This window comes from Vigna angularis, chromosome 5 (genome assembly GCF_016808095.1).
Source record: "Vigna angularis cultivar LongXiaoDou No.4 chromosome 5, ASM1680809v1, whole genome shotgun sequence".
Classification (NCBI taxonomy): domain Eukaryota; kingdom Viridiplantae; phylum Streptophyta; class Magnoliopsida; order Fabales; family Fabaceae; genus Vigna; species Vigna angularis.
The window spans coordinates 38,464,220-38,486,456 of record NC_068974.1 but is presented as its reverse complement, the minus strand read 5'-3'; the positions used below and the strand labels follow the sequence as shown (position 1 = coordinate 38,486,456).

General features: G+C 28.9%; 3 protein-coding genes across 3 annotated transcripts; 2 read left to right on the top strand and 1 right to left on the bottom strand.

Annotated features, from left to right (window-relative positions):
• Positions 1-3,734: 3,734 nt before the first annotated feature.
• Positions 3,735-8,638, bottom strand: LOC108339476 (endo-1,4-beta-xylanase 5-like). Its single transcript, XM_052878267.1, has 7 exons — positions 8,599-8,638; positions 6,750-6,796; positions 6,431-6,650; positions 6,164-6,327; positions 5,886-5,984; positions 4,708-5,499; positions 3,735-4,094 (listed from the first exon to the last, which is right to left on the bottom strand). Exons 1-7 carry the CDS (start codon positions 8,636-8,638, stop codon positions 3,735-3,737), a joined length of 1,722 nt encoding a protein of 573 aa, XP_052734227.1.
• Positions 8,639-11,722: 3,084 nt separating this feature from the next.
• LOC108338820 (probable magnesium transporter NIPA6) lies at positions 11,723-15,111 on the top strand. Its single transcript, XM_017575852.2, has 9 exons — positions 11,723-12,044; positions 12,228-12,284; positions 12,383-12,473; positions 12,562-12,722; positions 12,817-12,944; positions 13,040-13,177; positions 14,043-14,135; positions 14,238-14,355; positions 14,501-15,111. Exons 1-9 carry the CDS (start codon positions 11,912-11,914, stop codon positions 14,593-14,595), a joined length of 1,014 nt encoding a protein of 337 aa, XP_017431341.1. The 5' UTR covers positions 11,723-11,911; the 3' UTR covers positions 14,596-15,111.
• Positions 15,112-18,571: 3,460 nt separating this feature from the next.
• LOC108338830 (eukaryotic translation initiation factor 4B3) lies at positions 18,572-20,989 on the top strand. The gene is made up of 2 exons (XM_017575866.2): positions 18,572-19,916; positions 20,708-20,989. Exons 1-2 carry the CDS (start codon positions 18,796-18,798, stop codon positions 20,745-20,747), a joined length of 1,161 nt encoding a protein of 386 aa, XP_017431355.1. The 5' UTR covers positions 18,572-18,795; the 3' UTR covers positions 20,748-20,989.
• The last annotated feature ends 1,248 nt before the right edge of the window (positions 20,990-22,237 follow it).

Sequence of the window (22,237 nt, the reverse complement as noted above, 5' to 3'; positions counted from 1 at the left end):
TATTTTCTTGTTAACTAAAATTCATGTGACTCAGTGATTCTATAGGAAATTCACTTATAAGATTCACATGGATTCCACCTAATAGGATAAAGTGTATAAATAAATTAGAATGTTTTGATAATATTTTTCTTCCTTTTATTCAATGACTAATAGATACCTTTTCAATGCTTTGATATTGATGTGACTTCCATTCCTTGTTTGTGAATGATTGCAAAGAAACACTGTCTATCCTAAAATCGACAGAAGAATTATAACCCTACAACATTCAGGAATTTGGAAAAACATAAGTAAAAATACAAACTCATAACTTCTATAAAATAAAAATCACCCTTCACTTCCACAATTCATCAACATATTAAAAAAAACAGATCGTGAAAAAAAAAATTACCTCAACAAGGTCATGAAATTTCACCATAAAATCTCATGAAATTTGAGATTTTATGGTCAAAATGATATTAGATTTTCTTAGACGAATATATTTATATTTCATAAATGGTCACTTTTTTCAATCTATTTCAAAAGGAAAATATAATAAAATATAATTTAAATATTTTGTAAAAAAATAAAAATAAATTCAAATTTCAAAGTGAATAACATCGTAGTACAGTACTACATAGGTTTCCCTTGATCACTTGTACCCGTTCAACCTACAGTCACAAATGAAGAATAGTGGTTGTGGGTTATTCATTTTTTAAAATTTAAAATATGATAAAATAATATTGAAAGAAAAACTATGCATATTTTATAATATTTGATTATAAAGTGTAATGGTTATCCTTTTGAGACACGCTGTCATTTGTTTGATTTCTGCTTTTAGCTACGACGTATTTGTTGTTTAATGATTCTGTGTTCTATTTTGCATTCGAGGTTTGGGATAATTCCTCCATTATACTGACGCTTTTCTGGGTATGTGAAACACTGACATTGAAAGCATGTATCTAATATATTTTTAAAGAAAATAATAAAAAGTATGAGCTATTTTATATTAATCGTAATATTCTTATATATTTTTAGTTTCAATATTTAAGAAGTTTATTAAATGTGATTCTTGATTTTTTTGTCTTAATTTAATTTTCTATTTTATTTAAAATAAGTTAATATGGGCTATTCTATTAAATTTTTGTTCGTTGAATTTATGTTGACATCATTTCAAATGTGACTATGTTAGTGATTTTAGATTTCTTCAATTCTTCCCGCTTCGTTTCTACTTATCACATCGTCTATTCTATCCGGAGATAGTCATGAAAGTGCAATAAATAAATAAAAAGGAGAAAATAAAAAATTAAATAAATAAAAATAATTGATAAAATATCACATTAAATAAATATCTCAAATATTAACACCAAAAAAAACTTATTAAACCTGTCATTTTTACCATAATCACATAACAACATACTTTTTAATACACAGATAAACAAGAAAGAGCAAAATAACATTCAAATCATATAATTAAGAAAGAAAATTAAATAAAAGTAACTCAAATAAAAAATATAAAAAAAATTATTAGAGTCTTTTAATCAAAACCTAATTAAAAATATATTTTACATATAATTAATTCACATACTAATTCTATTTTGGGGTTTTAGATATTAAAAAAAATTGACTTAAGTAAGATATTAGAATAAAAAAAACAAATTACTCAACTGAACGGCAAATTAATTTTTCAAAAAGCAATTTATCGCGATTAAATAAACGACTTATTTAATTATACTACTCGTCTTAAATGTGTCTATTTAACGTGCTAACTGTATTATGTCCTTCAATCAAATTTTAGATTCTTGAAAATCGAAAGAAATTTCTAAAAACATAATTTATAAAAAAATGTTTAGTTTTTTTTAATCCGTGAAGTACACCCTATATATATTAAAATTATCAACAATACTGTTGAGGCTATCATCTTTAATAAAATTTTATTATTATTATTATTATTAATAATAAAAAAGTATCACTCTTATTTTCTATCATGCTCTAACTATTGTCACCCTTATCGCACAACAAAATAAGAAGTAGCGAGGGAGTCGTGATTACATTAAATAACTCTTAGAGAAATTAAGAAGTATATTTTAATAAATAACAGATTATGGATTTATTTGAAGAATGAAATAAAAATTGTAATTAGCAATTGGGATTTAAATAGTTACTTAATTTATTATATTCATGTATATTTAATTGTAATATAATTATTAAAGTATCAATTAGCCACTTTATGAATACGCTTTTAAAAAGTATATTCGTGATTTTGTTGTCATGTTGTGTGTGATCCTTAGCGTGCCAGGTTGTCAGGGTTTTAAGTAGTGGGCCATTTCGGATTGCTGAATCTACAGGTTGGTCTTGGGCCATTTGTTTTGTTCACTTCGGATTGCTGAATCTTTAAGTGGGCCTTGGCTAATACAGAATACCATATATATATATATATGTTAACTATTTTAATTTTAATTTAAAAATTATTATATTATATAAAAGATATAATTTGTATTACGAAGGATTAAATATATATTTGGTTTTTAAATTTGTTGTAAAATTGAAATTTGTCTTTCTCTTTTTCAAATATTAATATATTTTGGTTTTAAAAACTTTAAAAGTAGATGAACATAGTCTTCTAAATCCAATTTCATTAATTTTTTTACATGTTAAGTATCAATTGAACTGAAAGGTATCAATTGAATTAGAAGGTATCAAAAGGTGAAAACAATTCAAACGTGAAACTGAAATATTATGTGACACATACAAAAATTTAGCACAATTGAATTAAGGTTATTACGTCTATTTATTTTAAAAATTTGATAACCAAACTATATCAGTACCATAAACAAATTATAATTTTACATTAAACTTTAAAAATTAAAAAAATATTTAACCATATTTATAATGCATATAATAAAGAAACTAGTATTCAGAATATACAATAAAAAATTGTCTTTTTAAATTATCTTTCTTTTTATAAAATTATATTTGGTTTATAAAAAATAAGCATATTTCTTTTAAATCTCACGTTATCTACAAATAAGATTAAATATGTTTCTTTTTTTTCTCTAAACTATTATAAAAAAAAATTATACTTCATTTCTAAATTAAATTATAAAGTATTTAGTTCATACACTTTACAAAAATTATGTAAAATATCCTTTCAACAAAAATTATATATAGGTTATATTATAGTTTATTGTGAAACTCTTTTTGACTCATGGAAAACACTTCACTTGTTTATATTTTACATAACGGGTAAGGACTAAATACTGTATAATTTAGTTTTAAAATGAAATACAATTTTTTTGGGGTAAAATTTGAGTACGAAAAATCCATTTAACTCATTTAAAATATATATAAGTAATTACATGTTTATATAAGTAATTACCTCAGATCAAATTAGATTTTATATTTATTATTTAAGAACTTTTCATGTTTAAAATCATTCAACCTAAATAAAAACCTATCTCAATTAATTAAGCTTTAGTTCATTTACAGATGGCGAAATGATAAAAAATAATTGAAGTTATGCAATCCTAGTACTACTTTTAATTATTTCTATTTTTTTTATTATAACAACTATATACTCTTGATGGCAATGTTATGTTATTAAAACTGACAATACGTTAATATGAATGTAACTTAAAGTGAAAGAGTCAGACAATGAACAAACAACAACAAAAAAGTAATTTGAGAACTTTTCACTTTTCATTAAGTTTTATTAAGTTACATTGTAAACTAAAACTATATAAAATGCAAAAGTAATATTACTTCACAGAAAGCTTTACAAATTGTTTTATTGTGTTTGATTGATTTTGGGGAGATACGTTTAGGAGTTGTGAGAAAGAGCTATTGTTTTTGACAGAGTGACTTATCTTCATTTCGTAATCACCATGAAAAAGAGAGAGCTCAAGGTATCCATTTTTATCTGTAACTCCAGACAAATTCTTTGGTTTCCACTGAGCAAGAAATCTGTCCACAACCTTCCCTGCTGGTAAGTTTTTGAAATTGTTATCTGTTAAGCAAATTCTGTAGCAACCTTGTGGTGACAAGGCTGTCCACATCACAATACCTTTAACCATAGGGTGACTATGTAGCTCTTTAAGACCAAGCTCAAAGTATTGTACCTACACAAATCATAGGTTTAAAACTCTATTAAATATTCATTATGAATAAAAACTTAAATGATAATAAATATAAATATTAGAAGTTTTACATCGACTAGAGATAAGACCAATTTATAATATATAAGTAGGTGCAAACCTTTACAAGTCAATTTATTGAAGTTGAGTTAGGTTTAAAATTCATTCATTAACATAGTATCAGAACTATGGTTAGAGTCTATCCTACTTGCTATCGGACCGTTATCGGATCACCCGTTAATGTATAGTCTCACCCTCAAAATGATTTGTGTTGGAGTCCCATATCGACTACAGATAAGATTAATTGAATTCAAAATTTCGAAAAAATACTAATTCGAATTTTTCCTTAGAATTAAGAGACTAAAAACACATTTAACCTATGATATGTTAACAACTTTTCTTAATAACTTTTTGACAATAAACTATATATCACTATTTTATTAGATCAATCACGAACTACCACACATACTGTTATAAAAAAATTGTTAAAAAAATATTTTCTTTTAACCTAAATACTATAAAAATATAACATGAATTTGTTGCATGAAGATAAGAATTTGATTGAATAAAATGCAAAGTCGGTAGCGTCGAGTTATACCTGTCTAGGTTGATTTGCAACATCAAATTCTGTAATCCAAATGGGCAAACGAGTGGCACCAAGAAAATCTAAAGATGCTCTAAGGTATGGAAAATTGATACCCTTATCACCGAAGTGGGACTCCAACCCAATTCCCAAAGGGATTGCACTATTCTTTTTATAACTTCGAATTTGTTTAATCTTCTGGACGTACCTTGCTGGGCTTGCAACACTATCTCTATTGTCCTCAATGGTGTTATACTCGTTCAGAAACAAAGTGGTTCCTGCGTCAACATTATGAACCTCCTCGAAAATTTTGCTCGAAAAGTTTGGTCCAAGTTTACTTTCGTAGAACGAAAAGTGTAGATTTTCATTAACAACATCCCATGCAATAACCTTGCCCTTGTATTTTGACACGACAGATTTGAACCTCTGTTCTGTTGCAGAAGTTAGTTGGGTTGGAGACAGTGAAGGAACCCAACCAGGTTGGAAACTAGGATCATCCCAGAATACGTTGTGGCCTCGAACATCTATGTTGTGGTTCTTAGCAAACTGCAACATAGCATCGGCTGTCGTGTAGTCTTCCTTACCTTGCACACTTTCAGTGCTGTACCATTTCATTTCGTTTTCAAACGCTGTCACTGTGAATCTAGAGGCGAACCAGTTTTGGTATAATGCATTGTTTAGGATGTATTTATTCATCGAACTCCCAAACGGAAAACTTGCCTTCTTCATTTGAAATAATATCTTTGCGTTTGCTAATGGCTTTCCTTGTTCATCCTGTGCTTGGATTAATACCTTCCTCTTACGATTCTGCCAAATCCAAATCAAAGTTATAATAATTTTTTAAGAGTAACTAGTCATAAGAAAATTAATAATATCAAATAAATATAAAAAATATATATGTATCAAAATAGATTTTTTAATTTTTAATTAATAAGACATATGTAATATTCTTCCCATATATGTAACTTACAATAACGAGACATGAAATCAATTTATACCATATAATCAGGACTCAAACAGATAAAACCTTTACTTTAAATGTCAGAGAAAGATTTAATTTTCTTTTGTAATTAATTGCTTTAGACTAAAAAACAAAGACTGAACAAATTTTCTTTTAATACTCATTACTTTAATATGATAAAAAAATGTGAAAAAATATATATTTTATTATTTATTCAATAATTAATATTTACCTGCTCAGTGCTCTGATCTTGATGAGAACTCCATTCTTTATCTGTGAATGGTTGTAAGGAAACGTTGTCTATCCATTTTTCGACAGAGGTATTATTGCCCTACATGATTTTGATGAGCTAGAAAATTGTAGATGTTTCATATGGAAGTTTCATAAGATCAATTTATAATACACTGATTTTTTTGTGTGGTTACGTGAATGAAGTAAATCATCGTCAAATTTTATGGGAAAGGTTTTATGAAAATTTTACAAAAACACATTTATCAAAAGCCATGGTACCTCAAAATAGAGCTCTGCTGGTCCTGAATCTTGAGCTGTGAAACCACCCTTAAGCATAGACCAACACTTACTCTCAGCAAAAATAGCACCAGCAAAGTTGTATTCTTTGCTTGTTTTCACAATTGCAGTTACAAGGACATTCCCTGTACTTACTTGTATCCAAGCTGTAAAGGACAATGCTTTTTGGTTATTGATCTTTCATGTACCAATGACCTTATAAATGGGAAAAACATTGCATGATTTATGCAGTTTGAGAACAAATTTTACCAGACAAAGTATAATGTTTTCCCTTTTCGATAGAAATCTTTTGAGAGACACTGTCATGTGCATGTTTTCTGCTATGTGCTACCACATATTTGTTGCCTGATGATTCTCTGTGTTCTATTTTTGCATCCCCAAATGAATTCCATCCTTCAAGTCCATTATTTAGATCTGGGTTTCGGATTATTCCTCCGTTGTATTGAGGCTTCAATGGTTGTGTAAGACACTGAAATTGAATTCATATATAACCCATTATAAAGTAAGGAAAAAAAATTATATATTAATATTTGTAATGAAAAAAACCTTTGAAAAAATAAATATTTACTTCAATACTTGCAGAATAATCATAGGATAATGCATCCACTTCAAAACCTGTGGTAGCAGCAAATGAGATATTTTAGTTCTTATTTTATCAGATTTTCGTTAACATGAATAAGATTTTTAAGAATAAAAATATGAGATTAATGTTTGTAGCATCAATGTCCGTGACAAAAAGTGTCAATACACGAACCTGCCAGAAGGAAGGCACAAACCAGAAATATGAGATTCATGTCTTTTGTTTTAAACATTCAATAATTTGATTCCAAAGAATGAAAAGAAACAGAAGAAAATGAGAGAAAGAGCTTCAATGGTAAAAATATGGATTTAAACTTAAGGAAACCCACTGTTTTATAAGTGCCATGATTAATGTGCACACAAATTAATAAATGGCTGTTTTTAATTCAAAAATTACCATTTAATGTCTACATATTCCAACAAAAGGAAAAGAAATATCCATTTATAGCATTAGATGTTTTTTATTTTATTTTTTCAAATTATTTAAAACTATTTTTGTTGGTTTTCATGACTTGAAAAAAGAATCATGTTTTGGTTTCTCTACAAAAATTTTAAGAAAGTCGCCAAAAAATAATTAAAAAGAAGGGAAGATAAATATAAGACAGATGTTTGTCGATAAAAAAGAAGAAATAAAGTGAATTTTTTCATAAACCATTTTGGCATGTAAAACCACTCTTTAATGGTATTTGTGATAAATAATTACATGATTTTCTTTTTAAGAATGATGAGAATTGAAAATAAATAAAAATTTAGATCATGAGAATATATTTTTTTACAACTTTAAAAAGTTTTGAATACATTAATTTAAACCTTAATATACAGTAAAGTTTTAAAATTAACCCACATTAGAGTTTTATTGAATATAACTTAAAATTTCAAAATGAGATTGAATACATTAATTACTCGATAACATATGAACGAGATATTTAAAAAATAAATAAAAAATGAAAATACCATATAATTAATGTATAATTAATTACTGATGAATTTTAATTTAGTCCTTTAAAAATAGTAACTAATGTATAATTAATCACTGCAACTTTAATCTAATTGTACATAAATTAGAGAAACTTTTTTTATTCCTTTGGTTTTGTTTTAAAATATGACACATTCAAAAGTATTTTTTTTTCTTTTTAAAAAAATATCAGATTGTGCATTGATACTGCAATGTACTAATTTCAAATATTCCAGAATTGTGATCGAATATCTATCAACAAAATCATAATTATTAAATAACATACAAAATAAAATTTTAAAAATATAATATCATATTAAAATCAATATCTATAAATAATGCATATTTTTATTTTTATTTTCTTATATTAAAATACATAAACAAATAAAATCAAATATATAGTAACGTTTTTGCATAAGTTTCAACAAAAAAAAACTGTTTTCTTTATAACATTTATAACCTTTTATAACATTTATAACCATAACGTATTCAAATCAATAAAAGAAATACATAAATTTTAGACACTATAAGAAATCTAAAAAAAAAAAGGACTTGTTTTCTTCACACAATAAATTTCATTAGAAGCATCATGATTTTTCTTTTTAAACTGAGCAACACAATGTCATTAAAATATATAAAAAAAGTGATAAATAAAACTGAAATTTATTATTATTTCTGCAACCAAATCCTTAAAAAAGATGAATAACTAGTATCAATCAAACTACTTTTTTACAAAACAACTTTAAAAGACAAAGTGTGTTCCTTTTTGCATGGCAAAATGATTGCAGTGTGCTGAACTACTATTGAAAAAATGTGTTATGGTTTTATAGTTTTGGTACATAAGAAAAGTGTGAGAATAGAAATGTAAAAGAAGAAGATAAACCTCTCAAAAGGATGACACATAGCAGAAAGATGAGACTCATGGTTTTGGTTCCAACCTGCAAAATTCTTTGAAACCTGTTTTTGAAAAAATAATTACTCTTATCTAAAGCTGTTAAATGGAACATTTGAGGAAAAGATCGACATGTTTGGTGTGATTTAATTCATATTTTAAATAGGTTAAACTTTTCCTTTTCCTTTTCAGCATGATCACATCATGATCCTTTGGGCTAAAACTCTTCTATTTTTTATCCATTTTAGATTCATTTCTTTAAATTAAAACTTCTTGTCTATATTTTTATAATATTTTAAAATCAATTTTCCATTTTGTTTATAAAAATTCTAAAAACGGAAAAATCCAAATTTTCAATCTAAATTATATTCAAATCCCGTTCAAGAACTTAACGTTGTTATGGGCTTAATTGTTTCTTAGACATCAGTGTCAAATATCTAAATTAAATCCGTCCATCTTTTAGGTCATTATTATCATACCATCTTTTTCTCTTAATTGTATTATTTGGTTTTAAAATTACTATACCCAAAATGAAATATATTTTTATTTATTCCTTTATTTTAATGTAAAAATATTTTTTTTTTTCTTTTTTAAATTACTTTTGAATTGTTTTGACTAGAGTAGATTATCAAAAATTCTTTTTCAATAATACAAAAGGTCTAGATTAGGAAATAAATTTTCTGATATATAATCAAATTAATAAAGTTCAAAAGTATTATAGAACAAGAAAAAATTCTAAAAACGTATCATATATTAACACAATCAAAACATTTTGTTCAATTTTAATATCATGCATTGAACAATCTTGAGAATAATTTTTTTTAAAGCAATATCTTTTAAAAATAAAACTTCATAATAATAATTTAATATATATTTATTGATATTATTGAGATGATAACATTATGATATTATGATATTGATAATTTTCTTTTTTATTTTATTTAGAAAATATATATTCTTAATTTAAATAAATATTTTTTGTTACTATAATATTGTCTTAACTTTTTATAATATTATTTTAATTTATATAATAATATTTTATAATAATTTTTATTAACAAATGTTAATTGTTAATATTTAAAAAAAAATGGAAGTAACAATTTTTATGATTGAATCTATTTTTTAATTTCATTGTGAATTTCGTGATTGATACTTGTAATCGATCTTATTTCCCCACCTAGTGTTATATTGTAATGAATAATTTTATTTTCTATTTTATTATGGTTAAATATTTATTCTTTTCCAAAATTTATATAATATTAAACAGTTTATTTATAAGTATTAAAAAATTACATTAAATAAAAAATAAAAAATATATATTATACTTATATATTGTGACATAAATATTAGACAACGATCCGGTTCTATGATATGTCACAATAAAACTTACAAACCTCGATAATATGCATGAAATTTAAAACATAAACATAAACATAAAAAATTGAACGTTCTTTTTCTTTTGTGGTATTTTTTTAAGAAATACATCGAGATAGTCCAATAGCTATAAATTATGAGTAAATATATATACAAAATTATGATACATCTCTAATTTAAAATCTTAAAATTATATCTATATGTGTTTTCTATATATTTTACTTTCCTTTTTTTTATTTATAGTAATTTATATTTGGATTTATACTAGTTTCTTAGTCAAGTATGAGTTAAGTTTTACCATAATCTTTTATCATTTTATGATTTTTTTAAAAGAAAAAAAAAGTTTTACCATAAACTTTTACAACATCTAATAAAAAAGTTATTTCATAAAATTTGAAATTAAAATATATTACAATTGTTCAAAGAAGTAAGAAATGTATTTTACTAAATAATAAATGGTGGAAATATATTAACCGTTTTGAATATTTTTCTTTAAAAATTGAAATCATGATTTTATTGTCATAGTGTTTGATCCAGAGTGTGCCAGATTGTCAGCATTTTATATAGTGGGCCATTTGGGATTGCTTAATAGATATTGGGCCTTGGATCTTTTGTTTCTGAATTATTTCAGCCCAGATAAAATAAAAACGAAAATAAAATAGTAAACAATAGTGTCATTACACGTGCATGCCACGTAAGAGAGACACAAGGAAGCTTCCTTGGACACCAAATACTATAATGCAATCTAAGATTTTCTTCATTAAATTATTCGACCAAGTTTACAAGCTTTCATTATAATTTTTAATTGATTTCTCAAATACTCCAAGAGTTTAATAAGTAATGTTTAATTATCATTAAAAGCAGCTAAAACACTGGTACCTTAAGTTAAATTGCATGAATTAACTTTAATTAATTCCTGATTAAATTTTAACTTGCCATGTTCAGATGTGATTACTCAATGATGATTAGAGCATATAATATTGATATCATATTGATCCTAAATACTCACTCTCAATTTTACATTTTTCGTTATTTACTTGACTTCTACTACGTATATTATTTATTATTGTTTTTTATTTATTTTAAATGGTATTACTTAAATTTATAGCTTGAATATATGTAATAATGATGACAACACACGAGAGTTTAAATACACTTGTTTTTAACGTAAAATATCTTGCATTTTTCTCATTTGTGCCGAGTAACGTGTATATCTTTATTTGCACTGATATTCTCTAATATTTATAAACTAATAGCAAAAAACAAATATAATGTTATCAAGAATTTAAGGTGAAAAAGACACATTTTATTAAATAATAATAATGACATAAATCTGAAAAAAAAATATTAAATAACAATTATAACAGTTAGTGGAAGTGTTTACTTTCATTAGATAATTAGATAATTATCCGTTATCAGCAACGGATAAAAGACAAGAATATCACACCCAATTGCAGAGAAAACCAAAAAACCAATAGCCAATGACAGAAGAGTGAAAATATCCCACTTTCTCAATCCGTGTAGCGTGTGAAAGGAATCAGCCACGTCATCACTAGTGATGTAAGCAAGTTAGAGCGAAAGAGTAAAACCAATACTTATCTGACACGTTGCAGCTCGATTAGATGTAAATATCTCATCGCACGGATCAGCAGCGGGCGCATGTAAGGGCTAGTTTCTCGCGAAGCACGGGATTACTCCGCGCGGAAACTTCTGCTTAGTCAAGGACTCTTGATATTGTTATTATTTATTATTAATTAAAATTAAAGGGTCTCGCGACTTTGATAGAGTGTTCAGCGACGCCGCGTTAAGCAAGCTTGCTCCTCTGAAAAGATAACCAACAGAACGCAGCGTTTAATCGAATTTGATCTCTCTTCTTCTTTGAAGGGGAAACGAAGGGTTTCTTCTTGTAGCGTTGCAGCGATTGGAGAGAATGACAGAGATGGGGGTTTCGGATAATTGCAAGGGGTTAATACTGGCGATGAGTTCCAGTGCATTCATCGGTTCAAGCTTCATCTTGAAGAAAAAGGGTCTTAAGCGGGCTGCTGCACGCGGTACTCGTGCAGGTAAATTCTCTTTCTTCATTGTCAAATCGCTCAGCTCTGTTTTTACAAGTTGCTGTTTTCTGATTTTCTTCCTTGTGTAATCAAGTATTGACATTATGTAGTATATGGTGTTTTAGATCAGATCCATGCATGTTTCTTGGCTTGCGATCCAGGTTTTGATGTTTTGATTTTTGAAAATTGCAGGAGTTGGTGGTTATGCTTATCTGCTAGAGCCGCTTTGGTGGGCTGGCATGGTAACGAGTGAGTGTGGCAACTTTATTTCTTTCTCTGAGGTTGTACTCAGGTTATCTACTGTTTTGAAATGAAATTTAATTGGATCTTGAACTATGTGCTTGCAGTGATTATTGGGGAAATTGCAAATTTTGTGGCTTATATCTATGCTCCGGCAGTTCTGGTGACTCCCCTTGGTGCACTTAGTATTATAGTTAGGTACTCTTAGCTTTCAATGCAATTTTGATAGTTCTGGTGAATTTTGTATTAGTATGGTGGAACTAACATATGAAGTGTCGGTCGCTAGCGCTGTTTTGTCGCACTTCTTGTTGAAGGAGCGGCTTCCTAAGATGGGCGTGATGGGATGTGTATCCTGCATTGTGGGTTCAATTGTTATTGTCATCCATGCTCCACAGGAGCAGACTCCAAGTTCTGTCCAAGAAATATGGGATCTGGCTACTCAACCAGGTTGGATTTTATCCTGTTTAAATTTCACTTCGTTGCATACCTATATTCTGGTATCCTAACCGATGTTCTCTGTCCCCCAATTTCTTTCCTGCAGCATTTCTGATTTACGTGATGGCAACAGTTTCAGTAGTTTTGGTCTTGATCATACACTTTGAACCTCGCTATGGACAGAATAATATGCTGGTTTACCTGGGAATTTGTTCATTAGTGGGCTCACTTACGGTAATTGAGTCTCTTTGTGATGAAGTTTCATACCAATATTGCAGTGGTTAGATAACTGTTTGCTACTTTGTACGTTAATTTTGTTACATTTTCAGGTTGTGAGCATAAAAGCCATTGGAATTGCAATAAAGCTTACAATTGATGGAATCAGTCAAGTAGCTTATCCTCAGACTTGGTTTTTTCTTAGCGTGGCAACAATCTGTGTTATTACACAGTTGAATTACCTTAATAGGGTGAGTGATGGAACTTATGGCCAAGATTATAAGCTTTGTTTACATATATTGAAGGGGAATTTTTCTTCTTTGGCCTGCACTTGATGCATGATTTATGGTTTCTTATTTTTATGTTGTTCCCTGGGGGCAAAGGCTCTTGGACTGCATTTGATGCATAGTACATTGTTTCTTATTTAGGAAAACCAATTAAAAAGGCCGATCTTCTAGTTCTGGTAATTAGATTAAAGGTATATTTAGATTAACTCTCCATAAGCACTTTTAAAATTAGAAGAAATGAAACGAATTTTTCTGCATGCTAAACTTAGTTTATGTGCAAATTAAAAATCTTCGTCTAAAGATGCTGCTGATATGATAGAACTTCTAAAAAGTAATTTATGCGTAAAATAAATATTTTGATACATTTCAGCTTAAATGTGGTGTGAAGTAATTCATATTGCTCAATGATGCATTGCAATTGTTAGGAGTTCAGGAAAGAATTGATTTACTTGGTTGTGGGTCAAGCATTCTGAAATTTCATATTTGAATATGAACTGGGAAAATTTTGAAGTTTGAACTGGACAGATCTTGAAATAAGACCCACTAAAATTTATACATAGAAGTATAAAACACAATGTCGTGACCAATTCTATCCTCTATATATGTAATTGTACTTAGTCTCGCGAGCTTTGCTTTCCACATCCTGATTCAAACATTCTTTTTATGCTACTTGCAACAGAATTCCACTAATCTTTTCTCCATTGATACAGTTCTTTAGGTTCCCATTGATATAAACTTTTCTTATCATCAATGTATGATATATCTGTATTAGTATAGCCCAAATGCTTTTATCAAGTCTTGAGCTTATTTCACTGTTAAACCATTTCAGGCTCTGGACACATTCAATGCTACAATTGTTTCTCCTGTATATTATGTAATGTTCACAACTCTTACAATAATTGCCAGTGCTATAATGTTTAAGGTATGATAATGGATTCATTTTTCTTTGATTGCTTTGGTTATATCTCAACTTTTCTTTTTTGTTAAACAATAGGATGTGATAAGCTTGATTATTTACTTTCAGGATTGGTCTGGTCAGGATGTCAGCAGCATAACCTCTGAGATATGCGGATTCATCACCGTTCTTTCAGGAACAATCATATTGCACATGACTAGAGAACAGGAAGATTCTAATATGCAAAGTACATACATAATAACATATTCCTTTTAGTCTTTTTCATGCCAGTTTCCATTTGTTTGTTGATGCATTGATAGACTGTTACAACTCATAAGAATTTGGCTATTGCAATTAAACTTAAATGATGGTATGTTCTCTATTTGATGCAGAGACCTCCAGATGGTTCACTCGTGAGGATTCGATGAAGGGTGTGGAGGATGAACACCTCATTTTCATTCACGATTCAGACTATCCCGAACGTTGAGTTTTCCTACGATGTTAGGTTGATGGAGCCGATACAATGACGTGAGCTGCCCATGGCCATATGGTGTGGTGCTTCTGCAGTGTGGATAGCTTGTCCTGGAGTTTAATGAATTCAAGCATCCATGGTGCTATAGTTCTATAACCATTGCTTTCCATGCTGTTGACTGGGGCCACTCAGAACTTGCGAAATACTATAATCGTGATTGAAGTGCTGAACCATTTCTAACCGAAATGGGATTGCTGTCTCATTACAACGAAATTTTTGGAGCGATCATGTGCCATTGTTCTATTCTGCGTCTTAGCCAGTGTAATATTTCTTCACACACACACATTGATATGTTACTAGGAAGTCAGCAATTGTTTATATAGTTCCGTCTATATTTTCTCATTTAATTAATTATTAGATTTATCGTTTTATTTCTTGAATTAGGTAAAGGACAAATCTATTGGTTTGTTAATGGTGAAGATATTTATTCTTCCGAACTTCTGAAGCAAAAGTGGATTATTTTGTTTATTATTTCTTTTTACCTTGTTTTATTTTCTTTCTCAATGCTTGAGGGCTCTATCAAATATAGAAGATTTTGAATACAGTTATTCGCATCAAAGAATCTGCTACTGGTTGCGAGTTTGGGGTGCTTTTGCTTCGCATCTATCTTCGAAAAACTTCCTCCTATCTCCATTTCTCACTTATTGCGGTTTAGATACAATGATTCTTAAATGGTTGCTTCAATTCGACGCCAACTTGGTGTAAATCTTAATGTTCATCAACATACACCTTTTCTCCAAAGTTTTTTGTTTTAATGAAATTTTGGGGAAAAAGGTTGTCCTTGAAGTAAGTAGATAAAGTAGAAAAATATGTTCTTATAAAACACAAATTTACGAATTGGAGAAAATTGGTGAGTTTCAAACAAATTATGTAAATGGCCAAGTTGGATGACTTTTAGACGTAAAAGTCTTATTTTATACTTATTTTGAAAGAAAAGCTAAAGTCATTTTATAAAACATTATTTCATCGGAGCCACTTTTTAAAATTGCATAAAATAATGTTAGAATCAACAATTTTGTTAGTTAAAAGATTACATACGAATAGTTAAAAAATAGAATAAAGTACTGCATAATTTTTTTTCTCTTTTCCTATCTTTCTAGTTCAGTGTTTACTAGTGCATTTTTCTCACTGCCATTAAAACACAAACCCATATTATACACACGTAATTAACTCTTTAAAAATATCTCTCAACATATACAATAAATCAAGTTTTTAATCATATTCATTGTTGGTAAATATGGACTATGATTAACAATTTTTGGACAACTCCAAATTCAGTGAGTTTCTTACACTTACGGAATTTTTGTGGGTAATCAAATATGTCTGATGGATCTTCTACGAGACCACCGTCCACATAAATGAATTATCATGGTTTAATAATAACATATGATCAGAGTAGTAGATGAATTTTTGTGTCCTTATAACTTTATAATAACAAAATCATACTTTCAGCTACAACTTACCCATTTTCCATATTCATTTTTTCACAATATACTTATTTTTTGCAAATAAGAAAGAATAAATTTCGTCAAACTAATAAAAACCCTCAATGTTATAATGTTATGGTGCCAATTTTAAGTAATGGGAAGATTTAATATCATCAGAATTAGAGATAATAATAGTAACAGTGGAGAAGCTTAAGTCCCGTTCGGGGCCTTGGCCTTTCAATTTTTTTATACAAAAAAAATATATAAATAAAAATATTATTTTTAACTTTAATATATTTGATTCTTTTAAATTTTTATATATTTATAAATAAAAAATCGGCACCTCTAAATCCTAAACTATTTGTTAAAGATCTATTACATAATAATAAAATATCTTAAAAAACAAACCGGTAAAAAAATACTAAAAAATTATCATAATAAAACATAATAGAAAAAAAAACCATCATCACTATATATCCTTAATGAAGAAAATACATATACTATACACGTGACACCTCATTTTTTTTCATTTTCCTAAGATACATAAGTACAAAAAGTAGTTTTATTTTTAATAGTTACTTTAGAAATAAAAACGTTATTTACATAGATACTTTTTATTAACTTAATAAAGTTGTAAATTAACAATGACAAAAATATCTAAAATAGTTTACCGGATTTTTGTATGTTTTAATTCTCATTTTTTATTGTTAATACTTTTCTCAAAATCTATAAAGTCATGGCAATTTAAAACCATAACAAAGTACATAATAATAAATTAACATAACAAAGTAACAATCTTTTGAAAATAAATTGTGAAAGTGTGTAAAATCTAGTATGGAAAATAATAATTATTTCTAAAAATCTTTTCTTTTATTAAAAAAAAAATTTATAAGAGTTCATTATAGTCACCCATAAAAGAAAAGTGAGTCACAAATAGATAAACTTAAAAACATTGTATTTTCTAGTTAGAGTTTTTCCAATATCACTTGCACACATATCAATAATCATTTAAAAGTTTAGATAATTAAAAACAATATATCAATAACTTTTAAAACACAATAAAGCCTTGATTCATACTTTTCAGTCTATAGACATTTGTTTTTTGATATTGACACAAGTATCAAATTTACTCAAGAGTCAAGTATCAAACATCAATTAATAGAATCTTTTCAAGAAATTCATTCAAGAAGTATGCTTTTAACAAAACCTCAAACAATTATCAAACAGCTTAATTCAAACAAATAATTCCACTTTAAACAGAGCTCACATAACACTCACATAAAACTACTTGGATATATTTAATCAAAATTATAAACCAACACATCTCACAACTTACACAAATATATGACAAAAATCAACAAAAAAACTTCTAACATTTTAACACACATACAAGAAAAAAAAATAGTTTCTCTCACACATAACCAATTAACATGGTTGGTATATTTTTAGCAAAATTTAACCTTTATCATATCAAAACCCATATAATAGTAATACTAACTCAATTAATACCCAAAAGAAAAACAAGACTAATTAACTTCTCTTATCTAAACATTCAAATTACTTTTAACTTTCATTTTAAACTCTATCTCTTATAACATGTTTCTCTTTAAAAATATCATTATTTTTCTTAAGAAAACTTCTCATGTTACACTCTCTAAATCACTAAATTTTTTTAAATTTGAATACCTTACCATGCCAACTTGTTCATGCTTAACCCAAAATTTCAAGTATCTTTCAAAAATATTAATTGAAAAACAATTAAAATATATTATTATATTCGTAATTTAATTGTACATTTCTTATAACTACTTAGAAAAAAATTATTTAATAAAACAAATCTTTTAAATTAATAAACCATTATATTATTAAATAAATATTTTAAAATAATAATTTTTTCTTCAAAATATATAATAATATATAATATATAATAATATGTTATAATATCTAATAACATCTCATAATATAATATCTATATTATAATATAATATACAACAATATTTAACAATATTTAATGATATCTCATAATATTTAACTATGTTTTTTAAATAATTATTAAATTATTTTTATATTTTACTTAAAATAAATGTTTAATCTCATTGATTTATTTATTTTTAATTATTTTAATCTTCCAAAAGACAATCGCGTTTCCTTTTTTATCATAAATAATTAATTTATTTTAAAAATATTAATTGTTCTTATTTGCACACATATTTATTTTAAAAATACGACTTATCCATTTTAGTGTTATTTCATATGCAAATAAAAATATAACTTGTACGGAAATAATGAAAACTCTAGACTATCATAATACAAATTATAATATAAAAAAATTAGAGATAAAAATAATGATAAAAAAATCTTACTAATAAATGAATAAATAAATAGATAAGATTTTTTATTTAATTTATTGGCCATAATCTCACTTGTTAGATATAACAAATAATAGTAGAAATCTTATTAAAAAAATATCATTATATGACAGTAGTAAAGAAAATAATCAGGTCTGTGGATATTAGAAATTAATTTGAAATAGTTAGTTTTGATTAAAAGATAATAATGATATTATGAAAAGAATAAGGTAAGGAGCATCACAATGATGGAGTGTGGCTATATAAATGTCCACCGTGTGACAGTGGGTGGCTGAAGAAAAACGCAAGGTGCTCAAACAGAGAACAAAGAAAAGAGAGAGAAAAAGAAAAGAAAGTGCGGTGGTGAAGCAAATCAGAGAATGGCGGCTACTGTGTCTGTGTGGTCAAAGCCCGGCGCGTGGGCCATCGATTCGGAGGAACACGAGGCTGAACTCCTTCAACAGAACCCCACCAGCGACACCGTCAAACCTCTTGCCGACTTCCCTTCCCTCGCTGTCGCCGCCGCCACCAAGCCCAAGAAGAAGAAGGCCCAGACCTACTCCCTCGCCGAGTTCACTGCCAAGCCCGACACCGCCTTCGCCGACCAAGATCCCGTCGTCCTCCCCACCGGCCCGCGCCAGCGCACCGCTGAGGAGCTTGACCGCACCCGTCTAGGTGGCGGCTTCCGCTCCTACGGTGACCGCCCTAACAGGAATTCCTCGGGGGACGACTCGTCGAATTCCCGTTGGGGTTCATCTAGGGTTTCTGACGAGCCCAGGAGAAACGGTTCCTTTGGGGCTAGGGATTCCAATCGCGAGCTTCCCCCTTCTCGCGCTGACGAGACTGATAATTGGGCAGCGGCAAAGAAACCTTCGGGAGGGTTTGAGAGGAGGGAGAGGGATAGAGGAGGGTTCTTCGATTCGCAGTCGCGCGCTGACGAATCGGAGAGCTGGGTTTCGAATAAGAGCTTTGTGCCGTCGGAGCGGCGATTCGCCTCCAACGGTGGAGGGTTTGAGAGAGAGAGGAAGGTTATTGGGTTTGGCTCCAGCGGGGGCGCTGATTCAAATGACTGGAACAAGAAGAAGGGCGAATCCAACGTTGGTAGCGAGAGTGTTGGTGCTGGTGGAGGGAGACCAAGGCTTGTTCTGCAACCTCGGTCTCTGTCGGTGTCCAATGAAGGGGGGGATGGGAATGTGGGGAAACCTAAAGGGTCTCTGTCGGTGTCCAATGAAGGGGGGGATGGGAATGTGGGGAAACCTAAAGGGGTTAATCCGTTCGGAGAAGCGAGGCCAAGGGAGCAGGTTTTGGCGGAGAAAGGGCAAGATTGGAAAAAGATTGATGAACAGCTTGAGAGCATGAAGATTAAGGAGACAGGTGGAGGTGATGCCTTTGTGAAGAGGGGTTTTGGGTCTTCCAATGGAGGAGGACGAGCTGCTTTGCCTGAAAGTCGCACTGAGAGGAGTTGGAGGAAGCCCATATCTGATGATGAAAGTCCTAAAAGGTTTGTCACTGATACTATTTCTTCTTGGCTCCTTGTTTTCATGGTTGAGATTGCGCTGTGTCTTTTATCATATTGGATGTTTCTTGCTAGAATTAGCTTCTTTAGATACTGATTGATTCAATGTGTATTCTTAGCTGATGCTTAAGTGTGAAAAAAAAAATGAACCAAGGGCTCAGAATTGTTAATTAGTCTGGTTAAGATGTGCTTAGGGATGTTAATTTACGCTTTCATATCTGTTCTCATGAGTTTATTTTTGTGTGTATTGTGGTACTCTATCTAATGCGGTCCATGTCTAATGCTATGTACTATTTTTCTGGTCTTTTGTAAATCTTTAGTACTGTCTTTTGTAAATATTAGGTAACACTTTGTATTGCCGACTTTTCTGTATTTTCCATGCCAATATGATTTTGAAGCATATAGTAGTGCTGTTTCTCCTGGATTACATGAATGCTATTAGGCTTTGAGTCATTTAGCTGGCTTAATTCCTGATGGTTGGAAGATCTGCAAGCAGAAATTGTTCCATGTTAATTTCTGTTGGAATCTACTCATTTCCTGATGTACTTATCATCTAAGCATTATTTTTATTAAAAAGATGATAAACTGGTGGACCCCATCAGTAGTTAATCAAGCTTGAAATATCATGATTTGAATGGAACTGAACACAATCCTGCTTAGTGCTTAGAGCATGCCAAAATTTATATTTTCTCCTATGTGGAGGCTGTTTGTTACATGTATATGATTTTGTTCTATTATACTGCTACTGCTGTTGAGCTGGTTGTTGTTGAACGCAGTGCTGAAAAAGTTGAAGATAAAGCCGTAGAAGAAAATTGAAGATCTATCAATTACTTTAGGTCTCTGCAGATTGATCGACGAGAGTTGGATATCAAAAAACTTATTTTTTTGTTTCCCATTGAAGTTTTGTCCGTCCTCCTATCATTTTATGTTTTATTGTGAAATTAATACTGGAACAGTCAAGTGACATTTTTGATAGAAGTGTTGGTAGCTTAGGCAGTCGTTTTTATGAAATGTTTGTCAGAAAATGTTGCCGTAATCTATATAAGCTTGGTGGTGAATTTGGGATTTTGCATTGCTTTAAAACGTTTTATCAAATGATGTTTTTGTTCAACTCAATATATATATATATATATATATATATATATATATATATATATATATATATATATATATATATATATATATATATATATATATATATATATATATATATATATATATATATATAGACACACACACACGTATGCCATTTGGATATTAGAGAGTCGTAATGTTAATTGTTACAGATGGCACCGTTCTCTGCCTGCACGTTACCTAGATTTTTATTCAACACAACTTATGCTTAAAATCTGTCCTATTCCAATAAGTTCTAACGTTTTATTCGGTTATTTCATTAGCAGCAGGGTATAGAAAAAGTGTTTTAAACTTAACATTTCAACAAGTTTCATTATTCTGTGTTTTAAACGTTTCAGCAAGTTTACCAAAGTGCATCCTTATTAATAAATTATAACCCTAATCATGAGCGCTGATCCAATTTCAACAAGTTCATTTGTTTAGGATAAAACTTTTCAAATGTAGCTGGAAAATCATTGGTCAAATACTGGTGATTAAGTCAATCCAATACAGAAACCATGCTTTAGATTTAAAATTTTCTGTGAAATTTAAGTTCAAAAACTTAGATTTTCTCATGCTTTAAATAAAACTTAACATCCCAATTTAAAGAATATAATGTGAAGTTATACACATATATATACAGTCATATTGAATATAAAGGTTATTTAAAATAAAGATAAAACTATATCAAAGAGAACTTATACTGCACAAAACATTTATATACATATAAAATTACTAAAAGGTACTACATCTTCTATAAGTCATTTCAACTATCTATCACTTGCTCATGCGTAATCATAGTAGAAATAAACCAGACAACAACAATAAAAAAATAAAATTGCGTTACCATATCTATAAATTTATAAGATTCAAATTGTAATACCATTCCCTATTCAAACTGTATATACAAAATCATATACCCACTCCCAATATTTCTCAAATCAGATATAATTCAACTCATCCCTTATATTTTTCAACACTTCACAATCAATTTTACTAAACAACGTTCAGCGTATTTTTGAATTAAGTCAAGCAATTTAAAATCAAACAATCAAATCATTTCATCAAATATAAAAGCACACACAGATTAAAAGTTTAATCAAATGTAAAAGTATTATTAGCTTTCCTGACATGCATGACGTGAGAACCATTAAAAACACACTAAAAACTTCATTTGAGTGGAAGATAAATAT